Source organism: Tetrao urogallus (genome assembly GCF_951394365.1).
Source record: "Tetrao urogallus genome assembly, chromosome: 25".
NCBI lineage: Eukaryota > Metazoa > Chordata > Aves > Galliformes > Phasianidae > Tetrao > Tetrao urogallus.
In genome coordinates, this window is record NC_136838.1 from 2,191,479 (window position 1) to 2,212,621 (window position 21,143).

The window sequence follows — 21,143 nt, forward strand, 5'->3', positions numbered from 1 at the left end:
TCTGAGCATCATCTTCGTTCTGAGAGCCTCCATCGTCATCTTCATCCTCCAGATCAACTTCCAATTGTGGCTGCTGCCCTTGCAGCAGCCCCAGGGTGTGAGTTAAGTGTGAGTTAAGTATGCCCAGAGCACCCAGTATGTCCCCCCACTCAAGCACAGGGACATCCAGCAACCCTCACCCCACCCATGCACTCTGCCTCTGCACTGAGCCCTGAAACCAGAAGTGCTGGTGGGAAGCTGGGCTGGGAGGAACACAGGGGTTCCCCTGCAGGCATTGTGCTGAACTGAGTTCACCACCTGCTGCCCTCCATCCTGCTTGAGTCAGTGTTCCCAGCATCAGCTCAGCACCAGCCCTGCACCAATCCTTCTCCAATCCTGCACCAATCCTGCATTGAGAACTCATCACCAGCTGCTCCCCTGCACTCAGCCCCAGCTCTGCTCCTTCTCCTCAAGCCTGGATGTCTCTGTCCCCTCTCCACCAGGGACACAGTGGCACCGTCAAGCAGCAGTGAAGGACCCAGGTGGGTGCAAAGAGGGACAGTGCTGGGACAGCACTGTGGCAGTAGGAAGAGTGAAGCGACATCCCAACAACATCTGGGGGAGAGGTGGGGGCAGGCAGCTCAGCAAGGACCCCTCTGGCACTCACCATGGTGTCCCTGTGTCTTGTCCCTGGAAACGGAGCATCCGTGGCTGTTGTCACCGAGGGCCAAAGTCCATCACTCTGGGCTTCTCTTTCGTGTTTCTGTTGCAAGTACAGACTGCAACTCAGTTTTTTCCTCCTCCCACTTCCTCATTTAGGGCCCTTTTTCTGGGTGGGGGAGAGGAGGAGGGCGTCTCCCTGCTGCTGGAGGGCCTTGGGGTGGCCCTGCCCAGTGTGTCCCCAGTGCCACTGCCAGTGGGTTCTGAGGTCATCCTATGGGATGTGGGTGGTGCTGATGGATGCTGCCTTGATCCAGGATGCTCAGAGCCTCTGCAGAAACTTTTCTCCCACTGTGGGGTACAGTGTGATGTGTTTGTGTTGGGGGATGCTCTGCTTCAAGGTGGATTTAGCAGCGAGATGCTCTGTGTTGGTTGTTGCTTCTTTTTTTTTAGGTCTTTTGGATCAATGGACCACAAATGAGGAACATTTTGCCCGAAGCCGTTTTAGAGCCCTCCCTGGCTGCAGTGTGTGGGGGATGAGAGCAGGGCTGCCTCCCATCTCACATCCCCTGCATTGCACTGCTCCATGCCTCAGGAGGCAGGAATGGGAAATGCCATTAAAACTGTCACTGTGGGAAGGGTAAATGCTGGGGCTGAAATCTGCTCAGCTGGGCACCAACACAGCATCTCTGCTCCATTACCCACTCTTATTCCATCTCTTGCACTGCCAGTTCCTGAAAAAAGAAACTCTACAATCCCAAACCAGCCTTAGTGATCTCCTCATGCCTTGGGATCTGCCAAGAAGTTGGTTCCTTCATATCATGCAGCAGCTCTGGGCAAACCCCCAAACCTGATGTGGCCCCTTGGGATGCGGGGAACCCCTTAGAACCTCTTTTTGTGCACAAACCCCTCTTCCAGCACCAGCAAAGCAGCATCACAACTGGGGGGGGGGAGGGGGAGGGGAGGGGGGCTGCCCAGGACTGAGGCTTTCCAGTGGAGAAATAACACTGGGACCAGAAGCTGCACCTGGGATCGTAGCTACTCCTTTATTATAAATCATGCCGTTACGTCGCTCCTCCTCAGAGTTAGTATTTTAAACACTTTTTTTTCATTATATATATCTATATAAAAAGGTGAAAACACCCCCTCCCAAAACGTCAGAATGGAGCTTTGCACTGGGAAGGAAGACAAACCCACACCTGCTCGCCAGCCAAAGGGAATTGCTGAGCACCAGAGAAGCTGCAATCAGCTCCGAGCAGGGAAAAATACAGACAGGAGAGGAACACATCAGGGCTGGAGGGGTCTCCTCTGGGAAAAGGGGCTGACCCTGCACCCTGCACCCTGAGGATGACCTCCATGGAGAACAGAGCATGGCCTGGGACAAGGTTTCTCCTCTTTGTGATGCCAGAAAGGCCCCAAAATAATACTAGTAACAAGAAGCACATGCTTGGTACATTGCAAATTCAGATCTTCTCCTGCAGGCTGCTATGGCCTGTGGAGACGGGTGGGTTTGGCCAGGAGGAGGGGATCTGGAAGAACGTTAACCTGCTCTCTTCTCGTGGCTGGAGGTCTCCTAGGGGTGGCATTGGGATTGGCACCCTGAGGGGCACGCAGTGAGATGCCAGCGGAGGCAGAGCACCATTGGAGGCAAAGCACCTTTGGAGGCAAAGCACACTTAGAGGGAAAGCACCTTCAGAGGCCACGGCATTCTCTGGGGAGGAGCCAGCCAGGGCCAGGCACAGATTTATCCCACTTCATGGCTTGGCCATGGGGACACTGTGGCCATGAGTTCTCCTCCTGTATCCTCCCTGGCTTTCTTCTTGCAGCCCAGCACATCCTCAACGCCCCATAAGGGATCGTGCAATCCTGAGCATGCCTCAGCCCTGACAGCTTGTGCTTTGAGGTGCCTCCAGAATAAAAAAATAGTCATAATAGTGACAAGGGCTTTTAGGAAAAATAGAGGGAAGCCCCAGTCGAAGTAGGCTGTCAAGAGAGTTGGAAGAAATCCCTCTCCCAGTTAAACTGGTGTCACTGCTCCGCTCACTGTTCTCCATCACCCTCTGCAGGTCCCAAGGTGATGGGGTGCAAATGACGAAGCCAACAGCCCTGCTCCCACCCCGCACCCCAAGGCAGCTCATCTCCATCCAGCACCCAGAAGCACATCACCCGTGGCACCTGAAAACTCGTCCCCGTGTCCCCAGCCCTTGGGATGTGGGAACTTCGGTACCTGCAGGACCTGGGTCCGCTACAAAATAAATAACAGTCTCAGAATTTCAAGTAATGTCCCTGCTGCCGCGCTCTGCCCAGCTTCTCCCTCTCCCACCACGTTGACCTGCTCCTCTCGCGCTTGGCCGTGGTCTCTGCAGCAGCCAGCAGTGGTTTAACTGGGATCCTGCCGTTGGGATGCTCGGGGACGAAAGGTGCGTGTCTTTGGGGGACAGGTGGGGTGACGCCGGCTCCCTCTGGAAGCACGATCAGTGTCTGTGTTGGACCCAGGGGAAGGTTCCCGGGGCGAGAGGAAGGGCCTGGCTCGGTGGCCCTCTGGCACACCTCTTGCCTTCCAGTTTTCCCGTGGGGTCACCGTGTTCCTAGTGCCCCTGGCATGTTTTACAGCACATCTGTCGGAAGTAGGTCCGGCTGCAGAACTTGAACTTCAGGACAAGCGGGCAGTAGGCCACCTTGTTCACATCCTTGCATTCTGGATGGGTCACAAAACAGAGTGGCGTTAAAGATGAGCCCAGGATTGGGAGCCCCGTGCGGTGGCTTTTACCATTCCCCCTCAAGCTCCTACAGTCCGGCTCCCATGGGCTGTTTGCTATGGAGCAGCAGGATGTGTTGGTGCTCAGAAAGATACCTCTCTGTTACTTCACCAATCATGGTCATGGCGACCAGTTTGGCCTTGGCCTACAGGGTACAGCGTTGAGTGTGCCCCATAGCCTCACCCCACTGCACCCAGAGCTGTGCCTCTGTACCCTGTGGCTTTGAAGCTGGTGGGGCTCAGAGCTTTCCCCCAGTCCCACTGCCTCCCTTACCTTCAGGGTTGTCTGTGGGTCCTGACTCGCACTTGGTCTCACACTGCTGCATGCCAGGGGGCTGCAGGGTCTCCAGGCAGTCGCTGGAGGGCTGCCCGGTGTGAGCCAGGCATTGGACGGATCGTCGCTGCTGGCCAAGGCCACAATGTGCAGAGCACTGCCGGGGAAGAACACAACACTGTGATGTGTGGGAAGAGGGCCCAGCAGCTCCCAGGAGGTGCAAGGGGTGCTTGAAGCAATTGTTCCTTCTCTTGGCAGCAGTGGCACAGCTGAGAGCTCCAGTCCTGCTTCCCAGAATCTTGATCCAAGGCTCCAGGGTTCTCTGCAAGAGTCTGTCCATGCAGCCTTGATCCACTACCCCTTCCCAGCCCTCCTGTGCTCCCAAGTCAAAAGGGATGCCAGCATTGCCATGCTGGAGGGAATGATGGTAGCCTCACTTGCAGCCATTCCAGCACACCATTGTGTCCCAGGGATGAGCTGTGTCCCACACAGGGACAGCTGAGCTTACAGTGACCACCAGGTGTCCTTGTGGTTGCACACACACTGAATTGTGCCTAGACACCTGCTGTGCTGCTGCCATGTTCCAGCTATGGTCATACTGTCCCAAGGTGTCCCTTTACCCTATAGCTTGGCTGGGAGGGTGCTGGTACATTTGGGGCTCAGTCTTTGACAGTGGGTTTGTGCCTGCTCCATGTGCACACAGAACAAGGGATGTCTGTGCCCCAGGGTCACTGAGCTCTCTCTGATGATACTGTGTAGTCCCCAGGACGTGAATGAGGAGTGGGCAGCACCCAGTCCCACTGCCATGGCAGGACACCCCTCCTTGTTGGGTAGCAGTGAGGTTTGAAGCCATAGATCTAAGGGATTATGGGCCGGAGGGGGGTTCAGAAGTTTGCCGAATGTGCCATGTGGAGGTGGCACTTGGCCCCTTTATTATTATTACTTTAAATTTTTATTTTTTTAAATTTTGTTTTAACCCACCTTCACCTTTTGTGCTGCAGAGCAGCTGGAACGCTCAATCTCTACCTGGCTGGAGGGGAGAGAGCACTGCCAACCTGGCAGGGGACACTCAGAAATTCATGGCACATTCTGCAAATACCTCAGGGCATCCCTCCAGCCAGCAGGGCTGGGAGATGTGGGGACAACTCTATGTCACGCTGACATGTTGATAGCTATGCCACCAAGGGCACAGGTAAAAGGCTCACATGGGATTTGTGGGGATAAGGGAGGGAGCATCCATACCTCTCCCCACTCGCCGGTCACCCAGCGTGGGGGTGGGCAGCGTCGCAGGTTGCACCTCATGCTGGTGGGGGGTTTGGAGCCCTCGGGGCACTGGGAGGTGGGCAGTGTTGCACTGTGGTCGCCGCTCTTGCAGAGCACGATGCGGTGGCGGAAACCTGGCCCACAGCTTGGGGTGCACTGCAGGGAGGAGACATGAGTGCAATCAAGACGTGCAACAAGGAGCAGAGAGAGTGGTAGCATTGCCCACCAATGTTCCTGTCTGCTAAACTGCAAAAGGACAACTCCCCATGTCACTCCCTCCATGGGCAGCATCACCAGTGGTGATGGGTAGTGATGCACTGGAACAGGTTGCCCAAGGAGGCTGTGGATGCCCCATCCCTGGAGGCATTCAAGGCCAGGCTGGATGTGGCTCTGGGCAGCCTGGGCTGCTGGTTGGTGATCCTGCACATAGCAGGGGGTTGGAACTGGATGAGCGTTGTGCTCCTTTTCAACCAGGCCATTCTATGATTCTATGATTCTACCCCAGTGACTTACACCATCCTACATCCTTGGGCAGCTGAGAGCAGTGGATGAGCACTTACCTCAGACCAGTCCAGAGCGACCCATTCTGGAGGGCACGTCTGGTTATTGCAAGGCTCCAGCATCTTTGGCCGTGGTTGGGTGCAGGAGGCATCATCCAAAGTCTTCTCTTCAGTGGCGGAGATCTTACGCTTGCAAAAGACACTGCGTGTACGGACGCCCTCATTGCAACTTCGGCTGCATTCGGACCAGTTCCCAATCACCCAGCTGGGGATAGAGAGAAAAGCAAAGATGGAAAGGGCGTGAAGCAGACATCTCCCCAGGCAGCGTCATCCTTATGGACTGCAGCAGAGGACTGTGACTTGGGAGGGGCAGAGGGGAGGATTTCACCTTCTTCCATCCATGCTCCCTCCACCTGTGGTACTCACGCAGGGGCACACGGCTCGGTGTTGCACGGCCTCTGCCGCTCCAGCATTTTGGTTTCAGGGCTACAGAAATGGTTGGAGACTGTTGAGCTGTCGGAGAGTTTCCTGCACACGACAGATTGGATCTGGCTGCCTGCCGAGAGAAGGAGGCAATGGGGTGAGACCAAGGCTGAGGATTGAGCTGAGCCAGGCTGCAGGTGCTGCCACTTGCTGCACCTTATCAACCTGGAACACGTTTCTCTATTCCTAATCAAGGCTTCCTTTGCCTCCAGCATCTCCAAGAGAGCTGTGCGGACAGCATCCAGCAGAGCTTGTGGAGGAGGTTGGAACTAAATAAGCTTTATGGTCCATTTCAAGCTAAGCCATTCCACTCTTCTATGATACTGGATACCTCGAAAAATATCCTAAACTTTGTCTTTTGACACCTCTCAGGAAGAACTAGTGGGCACAGTTGGCAGAGGAGATGGAAACATCAGCCTCAGTTGGTGTCTAACAAACAAGAGCAGGTCAGGGGCCTTAGCTTTAAGCAGGAAACATTATTAGGCTTTGCTTTTCAAGGGCTCTCCATTCTCACTCTCATCCAGGCTCTCCATAGCCACTGAGATGGACTACACGACCTTCAGAGGTCCCTTCCAACTCAAATGATTCTACAATAAGACCTGATGCAAACCCTTGTGTCAGCCCTCATGGGAAGCAGCCCAAGGGATCCAGGGGAAAGCTTCCCTCTGCTGACACCAGGTCAAACCTCACCTCCTGCACACAGCACTGAGCACTTGGTCCACGGGGTGTAGTGCCATGAGTACTGGTTGGATGCATCTCTGCTGATGGGAGCATTGAACTTGTACCGGATCCCCTGCAGCTCTGTCCTCACGAGGACCTGTGGAGAACACATCAGTGCCACAAAATCCAGCATGGCTGTGGTTGTTCTGATGGTGCCCCCAAGCCCCAGTGTCTTGTCTGGAATTCAGGGAGGCTGAAGTCTCTTCCCTTCCCTCTTTCAGCCCCTTCCATCATGGACATAGCAGCCACCAGAGGTGACATTGGAACAGGCATGAAGGTGACATAATCGGAGAACAAGATCCTGTGCACTCTCAAAATGAGTATTTCCATATCTTGGCAGATTAAGGGATGGAGACCTGAGAATTTAGTGCAATTTACCTTTGATCCCTGCACCCCTTTTACACCGAGCAGCAAGGACAGGGGCTGGTTATCTCTAATTCCAGTGTAGACACCACAAGGTCCCTTTAGACAAGGTCTGGTGGGGGCACAAAGGAATGTGCTGTTACCAACCATGACAAAGAGGGTGACATTGGTGGGCCCCAGGGCCTCCAGGGACTCAGGCTCGTCTGGGGATCTCCTGTAGTGGAAGGTGGTGCCCGCGATGTCGAAGCGTCGTGGCGGGTCGATGGAGAGCTTCCCATTGATGTAGTAGTCACCAGAATCACCTCTCAATGCTGCCAGGACAGGGGAGCCAGAGTCAGCAGGAAGGCAAAGCACATGCCCACATCAACAGAAGAGAGGAGAGGAGAGGAGAGGAGAGGAGAGGAGAGGAGAGGAGAGGAGAGGAGAGGAGAGGAGAGGAGAGGAGAGGAGAGGAGAGGAGAGGAGAGGAGAGGAGAGGAGAGGAGAGGAGAGGAGAGGAGAGGAGAGGAGAATTAAACTTGGAAAAGACCACTAAGATTACCCAGTCCAACAACCAACCACCACCAAGCCCACTAACCATTTTCCTCAATGCCACATCTCCATGGTTCTTGAACATCTCCAGGGATGGTGACCCCACCACTCTACTGAGCACCTTGTTCCAATGCCTGCCCACTCTTTCAGAGAAGAAATTGTTCCTAACATCCAACCTGAAACTCTCCTGGTGCAACTTAAGGCCGTCACCTCTTGTCCTATATGTACCCATATCCACATGCACCCAACATCCAACATCTCATCTGCCTGGCTCAGAGCATTGTTATGTGGGAGGATAAATATACTCAGCCTCATTTTCCATAGTGGGAACAGGTGGGATCATAGAATCATTAAGGTTAGAAAACACCTCTAAGATCGTCTGGTCCAGCCATCAAATGATGCTGCAGGGAGCTGGACCAGCTGCTCGGGGCAGTGATGGGACACATGGCAGTGGAACAAGTTGCGGCCAAGAAGGCAGGCTCAAATCCAGCTGTGCACACTGGGTCAGGACTGCTGAAGGCAAGTAGCCCGGCTGCGATTGCTTATGAGAGGCACTAGAGGGAGACCGGCACTCGCCCACATTCCCATGCTCTGCCTCTGACACATCTGCGTCCACATCTGCCTCACCCCTGCCCTCACCGCTGGCACTGTCATCAGGGACAGACAGGAAGTTCTGTAGTACTGAGGATAAAGGATGCTCCCTCTCTTCCCACCTGGGGTGCATGGACAGTCCTCGGTGGCAGCAGCAGAGAGACATGAGCTTGGGCTGTGTCTCCAGTGCATAGAAATCCAGCTTGAATGAACACGAGGTGTCCTCAATTTACCTGGAGCATCTCTGAGCCAAGAGAACTGTCCTAGGGGGCACAGCCAGGGGACCCCACGGCCACCTTCCCCTAACCCAGCTTCAGGAGAGCTGCTGGGGGGAACTCAAGTACCTTGCCCACCCTTCTTTGATTGGCGCACATCACACAAAGGACAGAAAAGGAATACAAGGCGAAAGAAAAAAGCCCATTGCAAAAAAAGCGACCTGGAGCTGGAAAATGAAGCCCGAGGAAAATATGAGAAGGTCTATTTTTAATCCCCAGCCCAACATGCTGGCAGTAGGGGGAACGCCAAGGAGCCCCTGGCAGTGCCAAGTGGGGTGCAGGGTTTGCTCAGTGTTATGCTGCTGTGTGGTGAGCACAGGATGGAGGCAGAGCTGCAGAGAGCTGTGGCTGAGTCAGGACAAGAATCCCTGCTAGCAAACCCCACTGCTCTCCTATGCCCATGCACCAAGCCAGGACCTCTGCTAATGACAGGGCTAAGGGCTGGCCAAGCAGAGTCCGGTTGGGATTTCAGCATCTCCCAGCCCTCCTCACCTAGGTAGTTGATGGAGAGGTTCAGCTCCCGAATGTCGATGTGGACGGAGCCCTTGGGGATCTGGATCACCTCCTCGTAACCTGCAAGACACCACGGGGTGGTGAGCAGGGGGCTCAACCTGTGAGCCCACAGCCAGCCCCATCCCATCAGCAGTGCATGTCACCTGTTACCTGGGGATTAAAACACAAAATGAGATGGTGGCAGAGCAGAGGTGCTTATTTAGCCACCTTCTGCAATTAAACAGAACAGGAAGGGGGGCAGGAACTTGGAGCCAGGCACCTGGGTGCCAACTGTCATCAGAGGGGAGCAATGCACTCCCTGATTTCAGCCCTTCCCACCGTTTCCCTGGGGTGTCCTTCCCTGTCCCATGTGTCCCCAGGTTCTGGTGTCACCAACGTGGCCATGGTGAGCCACGGGACCCCAGGGTGGGTGATGCTGGCTGCCTGCTCCCTACCTCCCTCTGGCAGTGACTGGTTGAAGATGCCCTCAATGGTCTCACAGGAGCTGCCATCTCCCCCACACACACGGCACTTGTCTTCCTTGGCGTCAGAGCCCAGGACACGGTCACAGCCCACATGCTGGAAAAGGAGCAGTGCGATATTAGCCATCCTGGTGGGGCCTGAAGCCCACTCCCAAACTTAATCATGCTATGAATCTATTGTTCAATCCTTTAACATCCCCCAGCTTGGATAGGTAGTGGGGTTGCAGCGATCCAGATGCAGACCTTGCTCTGCAAGGTCTTTTGTTCTTGGCTTTGTTGAACCACATGAGGTTCTCCTGGGGGCACTGCTTGAGCCTGCCCAGGTCTCTCTGGATGGCATCGTGTCCTTTGGTCATGCCACCACACCACAGTGTCATCGGTAACCATGCTGGCCCTGCCCTCACACTAAGCCTGTCCCACCTTGCATTCCCCATTGACGCAGATGTCGTTGGAGTCCTGCCGGCACGGTGTCCCATCCACCACAGCTGCAGCTCTCTCCGTGTAGAAGTTGAAGCCCTCGGCCAGGCAGTTGAGGGAACAGGCTTTCACCCCTCCTAGGAAAGATGCTGAGGTTTAAATGATGTCAAAGGAGAGAAAGAAAAGATGCAGAGGGGCAGACCTCGCCCTCGGCCTCCTCATGGCCTCATCCTGCTTGTCACCCAGCTCTGGGTGCTCAGGATGACATCCCTGCCATGCAGAGGGAACCCATAGCAATACCTAGACATTGTATGGACCAGTAGCAAGGTGAGACCCCCTGAACTGGACACCGAAACATGGTGATACACTTATCTTCCTGCCCATCCTAGGAAACATGGGCAGTATGTGACAGGGAAGGAAACAAACCTGACCTGCTCTTATGTGGTGTCAGTCACTTCTGGGTCACCTGGCACGTTGCAAAGGCTACTGAGACCCTTGAGTCCATTTTACAGACAGGAAAGTTGAGGCAGCAGCTCATAAGCATTTGTCCAGGATCACCCAAAAGGCTGGAACTGAACAGCCTATGTCCACCCTTAGTTCCAGACCATATGGCCAGAGGAAGCTTTTGTTTCTGTTCAGAACTGATGGGAACTGAGCCCTTCCCAGCAAAGAAAACTACAGCAAGGTGAGGAGGAAGGGGAGGATGCTCAAGTTAGAGGTGGGCACCAGCTAAGGAAGAAGGCTGGGTCTGTGGATATTGCCTTATGGTGCTTGGGAACAGGACTGGTTAGGGAGGAAAGAAGCTGGGAGCAGACAACTGAGCAGAGAAACTTCCTCTGTGCTATCTTTAGATTTTACTGACTGGCCAAAGAGGACCCCAGCAGAGAGAAGCATCCCCAGATCTTGGCAGTTTGCTCCTGCAGGCACTGGAGGCGGTCATGAGCTGCCTGCCAGAGCTGGGAAGCCCCTACACTGCAGCAACTGAAATCTTCTAAATCTGCCAAATCGTTATTACACATCAAAGGGGCAGATGGAGGGGAGGGGTGACCCAGCTGTGCCTGGGAGCACCAAAACGCAGCTGGGGGGGAAGGGGGGGGAAGGAAGAGTAAACTGGGGGGAGGGAGGAGCAGGAGGAGACAGGAGAGGGGAATTCAGCTGCTTGCAGGCATGCTGTGGAGCAGGATGCCTGGGCAATCCCCTGGAGAAGGTGCTCCATTGGCCCTCCCTATGGAAAACCAACTTCTGCTGCACCCTTGCAGCACCAGAGCCACCACGGAAGACAGTGAAAGTGTGACCCAGAAAACTCACAGAACTCAGTGCTCAGTGGAATGAGCAGTCCATGGTCCGTAAGAGCGGGATCTGCTGTGGGTACCGACCTTTACCTGCTGTGCTGTGCCTCCAAGGATATTTTGTTCCTCCTGCCTGCTCTGTCCCATAGTGGAATTAAAGCGCATTACAGTTTCTGATGAGCAATCTCCTGTTTTCTGCAAGCCCCTGCTCTTCGCCAGCCCTCTCCCAACCCTGTAAGTCATTCCTCCCTCCCTTGGCTCTTGCATCCGCCAAGAGCAAAATGAATAACTAAGCGAATAAAACAAAATAAACAAACAATTAAAGCCGCATTCCATGAGGTATCTGCTGACTGCTGAGCTCTGAAAGGCTGAGCTCAGCACTTCTCGCTGGGGCTGCCTTTCGTTCCTGGGGTCTGAGCTGCAGCACCGTCATAAATCACCACCAGGAAAGCACCGTGTGGCCCCATGGAGAAACTCAACCTCAGTCCACAGTGTCTCTGTGGCTGACACCAGGCTTCAGTGGGTGGCTTGGTCCCATCCCCAAATGCCCATGGGACTGGTGCCCTGTGTGCCTGGGATGTTTCCCATCCAGGGAGGGACATCACTGTGAGCCTGATGGGTGAATGGCATTCTCACACTACTGTGTGTTTCAGCAGCGGGGTGGCTGCAGGGTGCAGTGGCTGTGCTCAGCTGGGGAAGAGGCTCAGCCAGAGTGGTGAATGTTCCTGGTATATGGGACATATGCTCCAAAACATCCTGCAGAACAGCGATGTTACCAGCAGAAGGGCAAGTGAGTGTCTGTGCTGCCACATCACTCACACTTGGGCAAAGAATTTGTTGGGGTAGGGGACAGGAATGGCCCCCCTTAGCGCCACTGTGATCCCAGCTCATCCAAGGGCCCAGCATGAGCAGCCCATGCTGTTCACATCAGTAGAAGCTGCTTGGTGCTGGGTCCCAAACAAGGAACACACCACTTCCAGTCCCTTACTTGTAATGCCTGCATTTCCTTCCCTGCACCCCTGCATGGGAAGACAGTGATATCCTCTGATACCAAATAGTAAATGCGAAATAATGCAGCTCCTTGTGACCATCACCCAAAGCCAACCTGGAGATTTGACAGGAGGAAGTCCCACATCCCTTCAAGACATGGCTGTGCCAACACTCACAGCCTCCCAGGAAGAGGACACATTTCATCACCTTATTTTATGGGAGGGGAAGCAGTGAGAGGAAGGGGCTAATTTGAAAGCCAAAGCAGAAATCATTTGGGGCCAGATTAAAATACAAAGGCTGATGTGCAACTAGGAAACCATCCCCTGGGTTCAGATCACTGGGGAAGAAAGAGGTCTGAGCAAGGGCAGCTCCAGCCGCAGGGTTATCTTCCACCTTGGCATCCATTGGGGTCTTTGTGTGACTGACTGCTTTGCAATTTTATTACATTTTTATTGATCCATCCCCTGCAGCCTCAGCACATCTGCTCCGGCTGCAGGAGCCCTGCTGGGAGGTGTGCTTATTTACACAGCTGTGAAGGATTTCCCCAGTCAAGTTCATTAACTACAAGAAGGAGACGTGCTGTTCTTTCTCATTATTAAGAGATTTCTGCCACAGAGGCCTCCACCTACCCCCTCTCCTTGCTAGACAGGCAGGACACATGGGGACTGACCTTGGAAGGGGGGAATTCTGCAGGATCCCTTAGTTTGGATCCCTTCTGCTTGGGTGAGAGCTGAAGCTCTACCTGGTGGTGCAGGTAGAGCTCTCCCCTTTGTCTCCTTCATCATGTACCAGGGAGAGGGTTCTGAACTAAACAGTGGTACTTTGCATTGCTTTAGCAACTCATTTTTTTTTGTCTCTGTATTTGTTCACTTGGTAATTGAGAGTCAGTCTCAAGGAAAGCAGCTTAACAGCTCCCATACTGCTGGTTCTACCAGAGGAAAGATGTTGAAGAGTAATTGCACAGAGCTGAGTGATGCAGGATGGGGGCATGACAGAACAGACTGCTGAGCAGCCTAGCAACCTGCAGCACACAGCTTGCAGGACCTGTTCTCAAAGAGATGGTGACCTACTGCCCGCTAGAGGACTTGGACCACAACACCTGCCCTGGAAGAGGTGGGGGACCCAAAGCACTGCATGGCTCTGCTCCAGCCCTGGGATGCTCCAAGCAGCACTCACTCACCTCCCCGGTATGTCTTCCAGGTGTAGTACTTCCCTCGGAAGGGGACATTATCAAACTCAGCACACTGCAGCTCTCGGAAGTCCTGGGACCCTGGCGGGCAGTCCTGCAGCCACAGAGATGAGTACATAGGTGAAGCACTGCCTTACTGCTAGGGTGCTAGGTGGCTGCAGGTCCAGCAGTGATAGCACCAGTAATTTGAGATGGACACCAGCTCTGACCCCTGCCCAATGCTGTAGGATGGCAAAAGGCATCAGGGAAGCATCTTATTTCCTAATTACAAGCCCATGGACATTAAAGCTGTAATTTCCCAGATTCAAAGCTGAATTGTGTAACCCTGCAACACAGTTGTTTCTCTTTGTTCCCTCTGAGGTCTAACGCCCACCCCGGGGAAGCCAGGTGCTGTACTGGGGTTTTGGGAGACTGCTGGGCTTGCACTCACAGAGTGCAAAGCAACCGCTGCTGTGGTGGTGCTGAAAGCCTCTGATCTTTTCCTTGTTATCTTTTGGGGCCCCTTTTTGATGCCAAAGCCCCTTGAGCATGTAACACCAATCTGCCCTTTGAACCAGGTGGTGCAGACGTGCTCCGTCCTGCTTGGTTCTTCCCCACTGCTGCCAGCACAGCATGCTTCACCTCCCCCAGCCCCACAACCCAGCAGTCCCATGGCAGTGCCTAACAGCCCAGAGTCACGCAGAAGGCTCACTCCTGCCTCCACACTGCAGCACAGTGCTCTCTGCCCACATCAAAGCTCTGTTGACCCCTTGGCATTCCTCTATGTCAGCCTGACGGTACTCACATCGGTGTTACAGGACCGATAGCGTTTCCGCTCCCCCAGGCAGTACTTCCCTCCGATTGTAGGCCTGGCAAACAGGGAATAAGAGGAAAAAAGCAGCTCAGGACAGCCAAGCCAGCATTGGTGGCAGACAGCTGCCCCAGGCCAGCACTGGTTGGACAGCATGGGTACCTACGGGAACACCAAGGCTTCCACTACAAGGACAGGTTCTGCCTGGAGGAATTTGCATGCCTAACTGCCAGCATGCAGTGGGATTGTCTGAGCAGCTGTCATCTTCCCCACTGACCCGAGCATCCAGGACAAGGCATGGCCACGTGCACGCACACCTACCGCGGGCTGTCGCAGTGCCGGACGGAGGAGGACACACCGCCGCCGCACGTCCTGCTGCACTCACCCCAGGATGACCAGGATCCCCAGGCACCGTCCACACCCTCCGGCCGGGTGCCGAAGGGCACACATTCCCTCTTGTAGCACCACTGGGGAGAGACAGAGCTTCAAAGACCTTGAGAACGACACGTTCTCCTTCTCCCACATAGCTCCCTAGCCTCCTCTGGACACAGGAGGGCTGGGATCAGACTTGATCCCACGAAATTTCAGTTCTAGGCTGTACTGGCCTCAGAGCCATGTTTGCCATCACAGAGAGCACTCACTTTCCCTGGGCATCATTTAGTCTGAGTCACAGCATCACCATCTGTACGCGCTGTGTACTCGGAGATAGCAAGGGATGCTCATGCAAACTTGTCTATGAAATATTTCCCTTGGACCTGGAAAGGATCCTGCACCCCCTGGAGTCAACAGTGATGCAAGGAGCAGGATACTGCCAGACCCGCTGCTGTTCTCTGGGCACCATGCCAGACACAGCGTCTCAGGGGCTGAGATAATCCCAGGAAGGAAGAAACTGCTGTGTGCTCCTTCCAGGGGCTGATAACCCACCCTGGAGCTACTGGCACAGCTTCTCCCGGCTCCTTTCAAGCCAGGCTCTCTGCAGGCAGCACAGTCTGCAGGGAATAATAAACCTCCCAGGATGGCTGGCTGCTTACACGGCAGCACATTAGCAAAGGTGCAACCACATGCAGAGCATGCACAGCCCTTCTGGTGTCCCTGCATGGAAGCACAGGGACTGCTGGTGCAGGATGCACACTCTAGTCAGAAAATAATCAGTAGTAAGCGGGGGGAAACAGAAATATTTGAAAGTGACAAAAGCTGGTAGAAAATCACTAGGAGAAAAAGATTGTTCTTGTACATGGTGAATTTTGAGCAGCGGGGACATTCAGCCCCAGGAGCTGCCTAATCCCTTTCGATCTAATTTCCAGTAAAGCTAAGAGAACTCTAAAGGAAAATGTGTCTCTCAAAGCCATCCTGCACATGAGCTTCTTCAGCTTCTTAAGGATCTGATTTTTTTCCTCAATTTCTTGGGAATTATTTTTACTCTAGTGGAAAAACATGAGTCTGTTTTATGGTGGATATCCCAGTCCTGATTCTCCATTGTCCCAAATATTGCACACAGGCTGCAAAGGCACTGGGAGTCATTAACGCTTTGCTTTAATAATTTCACACTCACTTTACGCTGGTGCAAATGAGGGGTCAGAGGTGCAGGGAAAGAAGAGAGATGAACAATTCTTAAGTCAAAACTCGCTTTCAAAATAAATGGCCATGGAAAATCCTGTCTTCCTCTCTCAGCAGAGCATGAAAAATGGTCTGATATTTGAGTGTGCTCAGGGGTCCTGGTGGTCCTTGGCACAGCTGGGTTCCCATTGTGCAGGGAATGGTGGGTGCTCTTGAATCAGCTTTGCACTCCCCAATAACCACAGTTATCACTGGACAAGGGATTCACCCACCCACTGCCAACTCGCCTTGCGCCCTGGGCTTCCTTACCCCCTTCTCAATGGTGTTGGTTTGGCAGATGGTCCCCTCTGCAGCAGGGATGCTGTTGGTTATGCAGCGGTTGCTTTTACTCAGACACCATAACTCACTGCAGACCTCCTGGAAAGAGAAAGATTTTGGGGGAGAGAGGGGGAGGGAAGAAGAAAGAGACAAAGACACAGAGCCGAGGTCAGGATTCGCCCCCTGCTGGGGCTGCAAGGCTGGGGCAATGCAGCAAGTCCCCTCCCCAGGGCTGGGGATGTTTCCTTTACTGGGTCTTCATTGCAGAGGCCAAGCACAAGGACCCATCCTGCAGTACCCATCATGAGCATCCCCCTGCCAGATGGGTCCAGGTCTGCTTCAGAGGGAAGCTGAGGCTGCTTGGGAATGCAAGTGTAGCCCATAAGGCCTCACATCACATCTGCTATCTTCTGCCAGCCTAACAGCCATGAAGGGAATACTCCTCTGGAGAGTTCAGAGCTGCTTTCAGAGCAGTCAAACCAATGCCAGATGCTGACAGAGCCCCTGAGCGGCTCAGAAGTTGGCATTTCTGCTTGCCTCTCTGCAAGGTCCTGGGTGCAGCTGGGTCCATGGAATGGAAGGGGCTGGGAACTCCTGACAGGGGCTTTCCTGACCCATCCTGACTTCTCGGACAAAAAGCTTCCCTTGGTTGCTCCACTTGTCAATTCAAAACCCACCCAAACCGCAAGGCCATGGCAGACATCCTGCATATCCATTACAGCTGCAACATCAGGAAGCGCAGACCTGCTCTGCCCCTAACATCAGCCAGACTGGACTTCAACACCAGAAGACTGCAAAGCAACAGCTAAAAAGCAGAGCTGAGTCCCCTGTCACATTACTGCCCTGTTCCTACTCTTACTGAAGGAAGACTTTGGAAAACTCCTCTTTTCACAGAGATCTCCAGCACAGATGCAGTGACCGTGTGGTTGCCAGCTGGGCAACTGGGAATCCTCACAGCTGGCACAAAGAGGGGTGAAAATGTGAGCTTAGGGCTCCTGTGCCTCCCACTCTCGTTCCTGGGTTTGCAAGGATAGGGTGGCACTGGGTGACCCGGTGAGAATGTGCCAATAGACCTCAGTTCTTAGACACAATGGGGTTTCGGTTCCTAACTCTTAGCACGAAAGCACAGCTTTGATGAAGGAAAAGACAATCTCTCTCCCAATTTAAAAAGGCATTGACCCCTTCATTGGATCATAGAATCATTAAGATTGGAAAAGACCTCTAGATCATCAGTTTTAGTTGTCAACTCATCACCACCATCTGCAGTAACCATGTCCCTAAAATACGTTGCACTCCCAGAGCTATTACAACTATTGGGAAATAGGAACTCTTGCAGTCCTACTGTGACACCAACATAGCTCCACCAGTCATATCTCTTCACCCCATCATCATCAAGCCTATTAATAATCTGCTTTGTGCTAGCATGGAGATGGAGAAAGCCAGAAAATAAAGGGATGCTGACATGCTTGCACCACTGCCCTGCGGTTTCTTTTTACGGGACATGAGATGGGTGGATGTACACATTTACCCAGATTTATGTGCACTCACTTGAGCTCCTATGCCCTTTGGGCTACTCCCAAACACGCATGAAGGGCTGGGCTGGAAGGGTCATCGCAAGGACATCTTGTGCTTTTGTGATCCTTGTGTATATACAGGAAGAGCCTGACCAAGTTAAAAATGAGCTGGGAAACAGGCATGTAAACGTGGAAAACTTCCATTCCACTGCCTCTGATTGAGATGAGGAAGGGCTCTGACTGCAGTCAGTAGTGCAACTTTGACTTTTCCTACTGCTGCATCCACTCTACTTTCAGGGCACTCTGGCAGAGCCAAACTCAGGTGTCTGTTCACCAAGATGAGCTAGTAAGATCATTGGGAGGAGGTTTAGCATCAAGCCATACTACACATTTGAACACTTATAGTGATAAATTGGTTCATACTGGATTACTTCAATGGCAAACAGTGGGCTTGTTTGCTCATGGGGATGGGCAGTGGGGATGTTGCAAAAGAAACAAAATCTGATCTGATCTGTAGTGTCTTATCCTTCTCCAGCTTTTCAGGGCTTGGGCCAGGGTGGATACACACACACGTGTGTCCATCAGAAAACACAGATGCTCACTGGTGGATCCTCTGCTTTCTTGAGGGGAAGGTGTTCAACTAGCCTTTAAGTGTACACACCTTCCACTTGCCACTATGCTCAGTCGGCAGTGTTCTGTATGTTAAATACAGCAAAACGTCAGGCTGAGACCCAGGAATCTCCTGAAACAATCTTTTCTTTCAGTGTTTTCTTGTATTCAGATCCCAGGGGATGACAGTGCAATGGGGATTTAGATGGGCAGCTATCTGACACATCTACAGCACAATGCCCCACTTCCTTTGGAAGAGATAAGTTTCTCCTCCTAAGTTGGTCTGTGTAGCACAATGACTTCTAGTAAGAAGCACAAAAAGTACGGCTGTGTACTAAATCCCCAGTGACAGAGGAGTCTGGAAGTGGGGACTGCAGCTTGGGATACAATAGCAGCCCTTGGCATTCAACAGCAGCCAAGGCATAGGGCAAAGGCAAGAGATCCCATGGGATAATCTGATGGAAATTGGGCTGCAGCCAACCTCTGTGGATGTGAAATGACCTCCTCTGTCCTCTCCCAGGGAAGCAAGGTGGAAAGCTCACAGGGAACATGCAAGTGCCCCTCATTACAAGCAGGCTAGCAAAGCAGAGGAATGACCCCATGGATCTTTGCAGCCCCAGTCCTCCACCCCCTGGGAACCGATAGTAAAGCAGGAAGGCTCTCTACCCCGTATTTACACTGGCGAGATTTAACTCCGTACTGGAAACGGCACTGCTCATCTGCATCGTAGGCCTGACCCGGAGCCACTGTGGGGTAGATAAAGTCTTGCTTGGGAGGAGCGTTGTTCAGGCATAATCCCATCCCAGAGCTGGAAACAAAGAGAGGAGCATCAGAGTTTGGAAAAGCTTTTGGGAATGCACTGCAGGGAAGGAGCAGCAGCACACCTGGCTCTGCTTGGGGCTCAGCTCACACACGCTTGGCTGCTTTGGGGGGATAATTTTACTGCCCTGCGGTAGGGAAACCTCTGAGCACAATCAGTGCTACGAAAGCACTCTGAAATCTTGCTGTCTGCATCCCCAGGGCTGGGTTTTGGGAAGCACTTTTGGCACATGCAGCTCTCAGAGTTTTAATCTCAATGTTTTGCAGGCTGCTGCCAGCCCCTGGCTGTCCTGCTTAAGTCCAGGTACAGCAGACCCCATTTGGCACGACATGGGTGGGTGCACGAACCCTGTTCTGCTCGCAGAAGCAGGGGTTGGTGGTACTTCTGCCCTCCCACCATGTGGCTGCATAGCTGTGGCTGCTGGTGCTGAGCAAAGAGAGCCCCTGCTCTCCAAGCTCGTCCTTCTGCATGCCAGAACTTTGGAGGAACATCCAAATTTTGCAAGAAACACGCCTTTCCCTCCCTCTAGCTCACCGCTCAGAGCTCTCCTTAAATCAGAGCCCCTGTCACCACTCCCCTGGCCCCATGTCCTGGGGTCTCATTCACACCACAGCTCTGGCATGGATGGGACTCTCCAGGCTGTGATTTCCCATGGGGGCTGCCACAGATTTGCTGCTGTCCATGCTGAGACCTCAGGGTCACACAAGGACAACGGCCGCGATGTTTTCCTGACGTTCCTCATGCCTTGCCGTGCATCCAGGGGTCAAGGGCGAGGAGGGCAGATTTTGCTGTGGCCAAACATGAGCTGCGTGATGTGGAATGTGGTGATAAGCCATGCTGCTATGGCCAAGCTCTGTGGGATGGAGGGCAGCCCCTTGGGATGTCTGCCTTCGTGTTACAATGGCAGCATCACAGCTTTGGTCTGTGACCCTAAATGTCTGGTATTCAGACTGGCTCAAGCTTGCTCCTGCCACGATGATCTTACACACTGGCTTCTCTCATTTGTAATTTAAGTACTGCCCAGTCCTTCCATTAGGCAGTGCCTGTATCCTCCCACAGACCTCAGCAAAATAGATCCCAACTGCTTGGTTTTTGAGAGAAGCCCTGTGGAAGGCCTGAACTCACAGCAAAAGCCCACAACTAAAGGTAACAATATCAAAACTCGGGGACTTAGGAGCCTAAATCCCTTCTCCTGGATCCTAAAGGTGCTTTGGACAAAAAACACCTTAAGTTGCTCATTCATCTCTAAACTCTCCTCCTCGGTGTCTGCAGAAGCTGCATAAGGGTGCAGCCCCAGCTCTGTTTCAGATCCTCCTTCCCCACCTTCCCTATGATTCTCAGCTGAACTTCAGCAATGTCTGAACGCCCCCAGAAGCTATAGATTTATGTGTGAAGTTTCTGGAAGTGTGGAAGCTAATTAAAGGTCTTACAGATGCAGGGTAAATAGAGTTAGCATCTTTAGCAGGAATGCCTAAAGGAAGGAAGGAAAGCACATGCCTCTTGGGATGGGGAGAGGTGCTGGGAGACAAGACAGTAGGTGCATGGGCTGTGTGCTTTGGGGGCTTTTCTTTGGCTTCACCCACTCCTCACAAGGGATTGTGAGAGTCTGGAGGTGTGTATTGGTTGTGAGGTAGAAAGGAGGGCAAGATGACATGGATTCCTTACTCCAGAAAGCTGGTGATATAATCCCTGCTGCATGTAGACCATACGAAGGGGTTGGTTTTCATGGTGATGTGAGCAGCCATCAGCTTGGCCGTTTCTTGCCCGCGGGAGCCACAGCTGTTTCCAACCCCATCATGATTCATGCCAAACCTAGAAAGCCATACCAAAGTATTAGAGAGATGATAACCATAAGAAGGGTTTTGCAGCTCCTGTTGGCAGGAACAGACCAACAGGAACCTTTCTCCCCACTGGCTGCCCGTGGGGACTCCTTGGCACGGTACTCACGTGTGGCCAATCTCATGGGCAATGGTGAAGGCTGTGGCCAGGCCAATGTCCTCGTTGATGCTGCAACTTCGTTCTCGTTCACACATGCCACCCACTGGGGCCAGGCCTAGGCAGATGGAGCAGTCACATAGAATAGAATATCCCTGGTTGGAAGGGATGGGGCATGGGTTGCACTGAGGGACGTAGGGCCAGCACCAAGCAGCTGAGGTAGGCATGGGTTATACTGAGGGACCTAATGGAGCACTTCATGCTCACTAACACTGAACACAGCCTTCTCAATAGCAAGTTTCTTCCTACTGGTTTCACTAGCTATTGGTACGAAGACACGGTTT

At 53.1% G+C, this 21,143-nt stretch overlaps 1 protein-coding gene across 1 annotated transcript in view; it reads right to left on the bottom strand.

Annotated features, from left to right (window-relative positions):
• Nucleotides 1–3,227: 3,227 nt before the first annotated feature.
• The window catches only part of ADAMTS10 (ADAM metallopeptidase with thrombospondin type 1 motif 10), a gene marked incomplete at its 3' end in the record, with an annotated part of 34,140 nt that continues 16,224 nt past the window's right edge, over nucleotides 3,228–21,143 (bottom strand). Inside the window, exons 8-24 of the mRNA XM_079546705.1 lie at nucleotides 20,812–20,917; nucleotides 20,530–20,676; nucleotides 18,711–18,852; nucleotides 15,913–16,020; nucleotides 14,368–14,513; nucleotides 14,041–14,104; nucleotides 13,248–13,350; nucleotides 9,792–9,925; nucleotides 9,345–9,468; nucleotides 8,890–8,970; nucleotides 7,148–7,311; nucleotides 6,608–6,734; nucleotides 5,861–5,990; nucleotides 5,495–5,699; nucleotides 4,914–5,090; nucleotides 3,672–3,828; nucleotides 3,228–3,337 (exon numbers count right to left, since the gene is read on the bottom strand). Of these exons, the coding sequence (XP_079402831.1) occupies nucleotides 3,228–3,337; nucleotides 3,672–3,828; nucleotides 4,914–5,090; nucleotides 5,495–5,699; nucleotides 5,861–5,990; nucleotides 6,608–6,734; nucleotides 7,148–7,311; nucleotides 8,890–8,970; nucleotides 9,345–9,468; nucleotides 9,792–9,925; nucleotides 13,248–13,350; nucleotides 14,041–14,104; nucleotides 14,368–14,513; nucleotides 15,913–16,020; nucleotides 18,711–18,852; nucleotides 20,530–20,676; nucleotides 20,812–20,917 (2,225 nt within the window). The remainder of the gene's footprint in view (nucleotides 3,338–3,671; nucleotides 3,829–4,913; nucleotides 5,091–5,494; nucleotides 5,700–5,860; nucleotides 5,991–6,607; nucleotides 6,735–7,147; nucleotides 7,312–8,889; nucleotides 8,971–9,344; nucleotides 9,469–9,791; nucleotides 9,926–13,247; nucleotides 13,351–14,040; nucleotides 14,105–14,367; nucleotides 14,514–15,912; nucleotides 16,021–18,710; nucleotides 18,853–20,529; nucleotides 20,677–20,811; nucleotides 20,918–21,143) is intronic.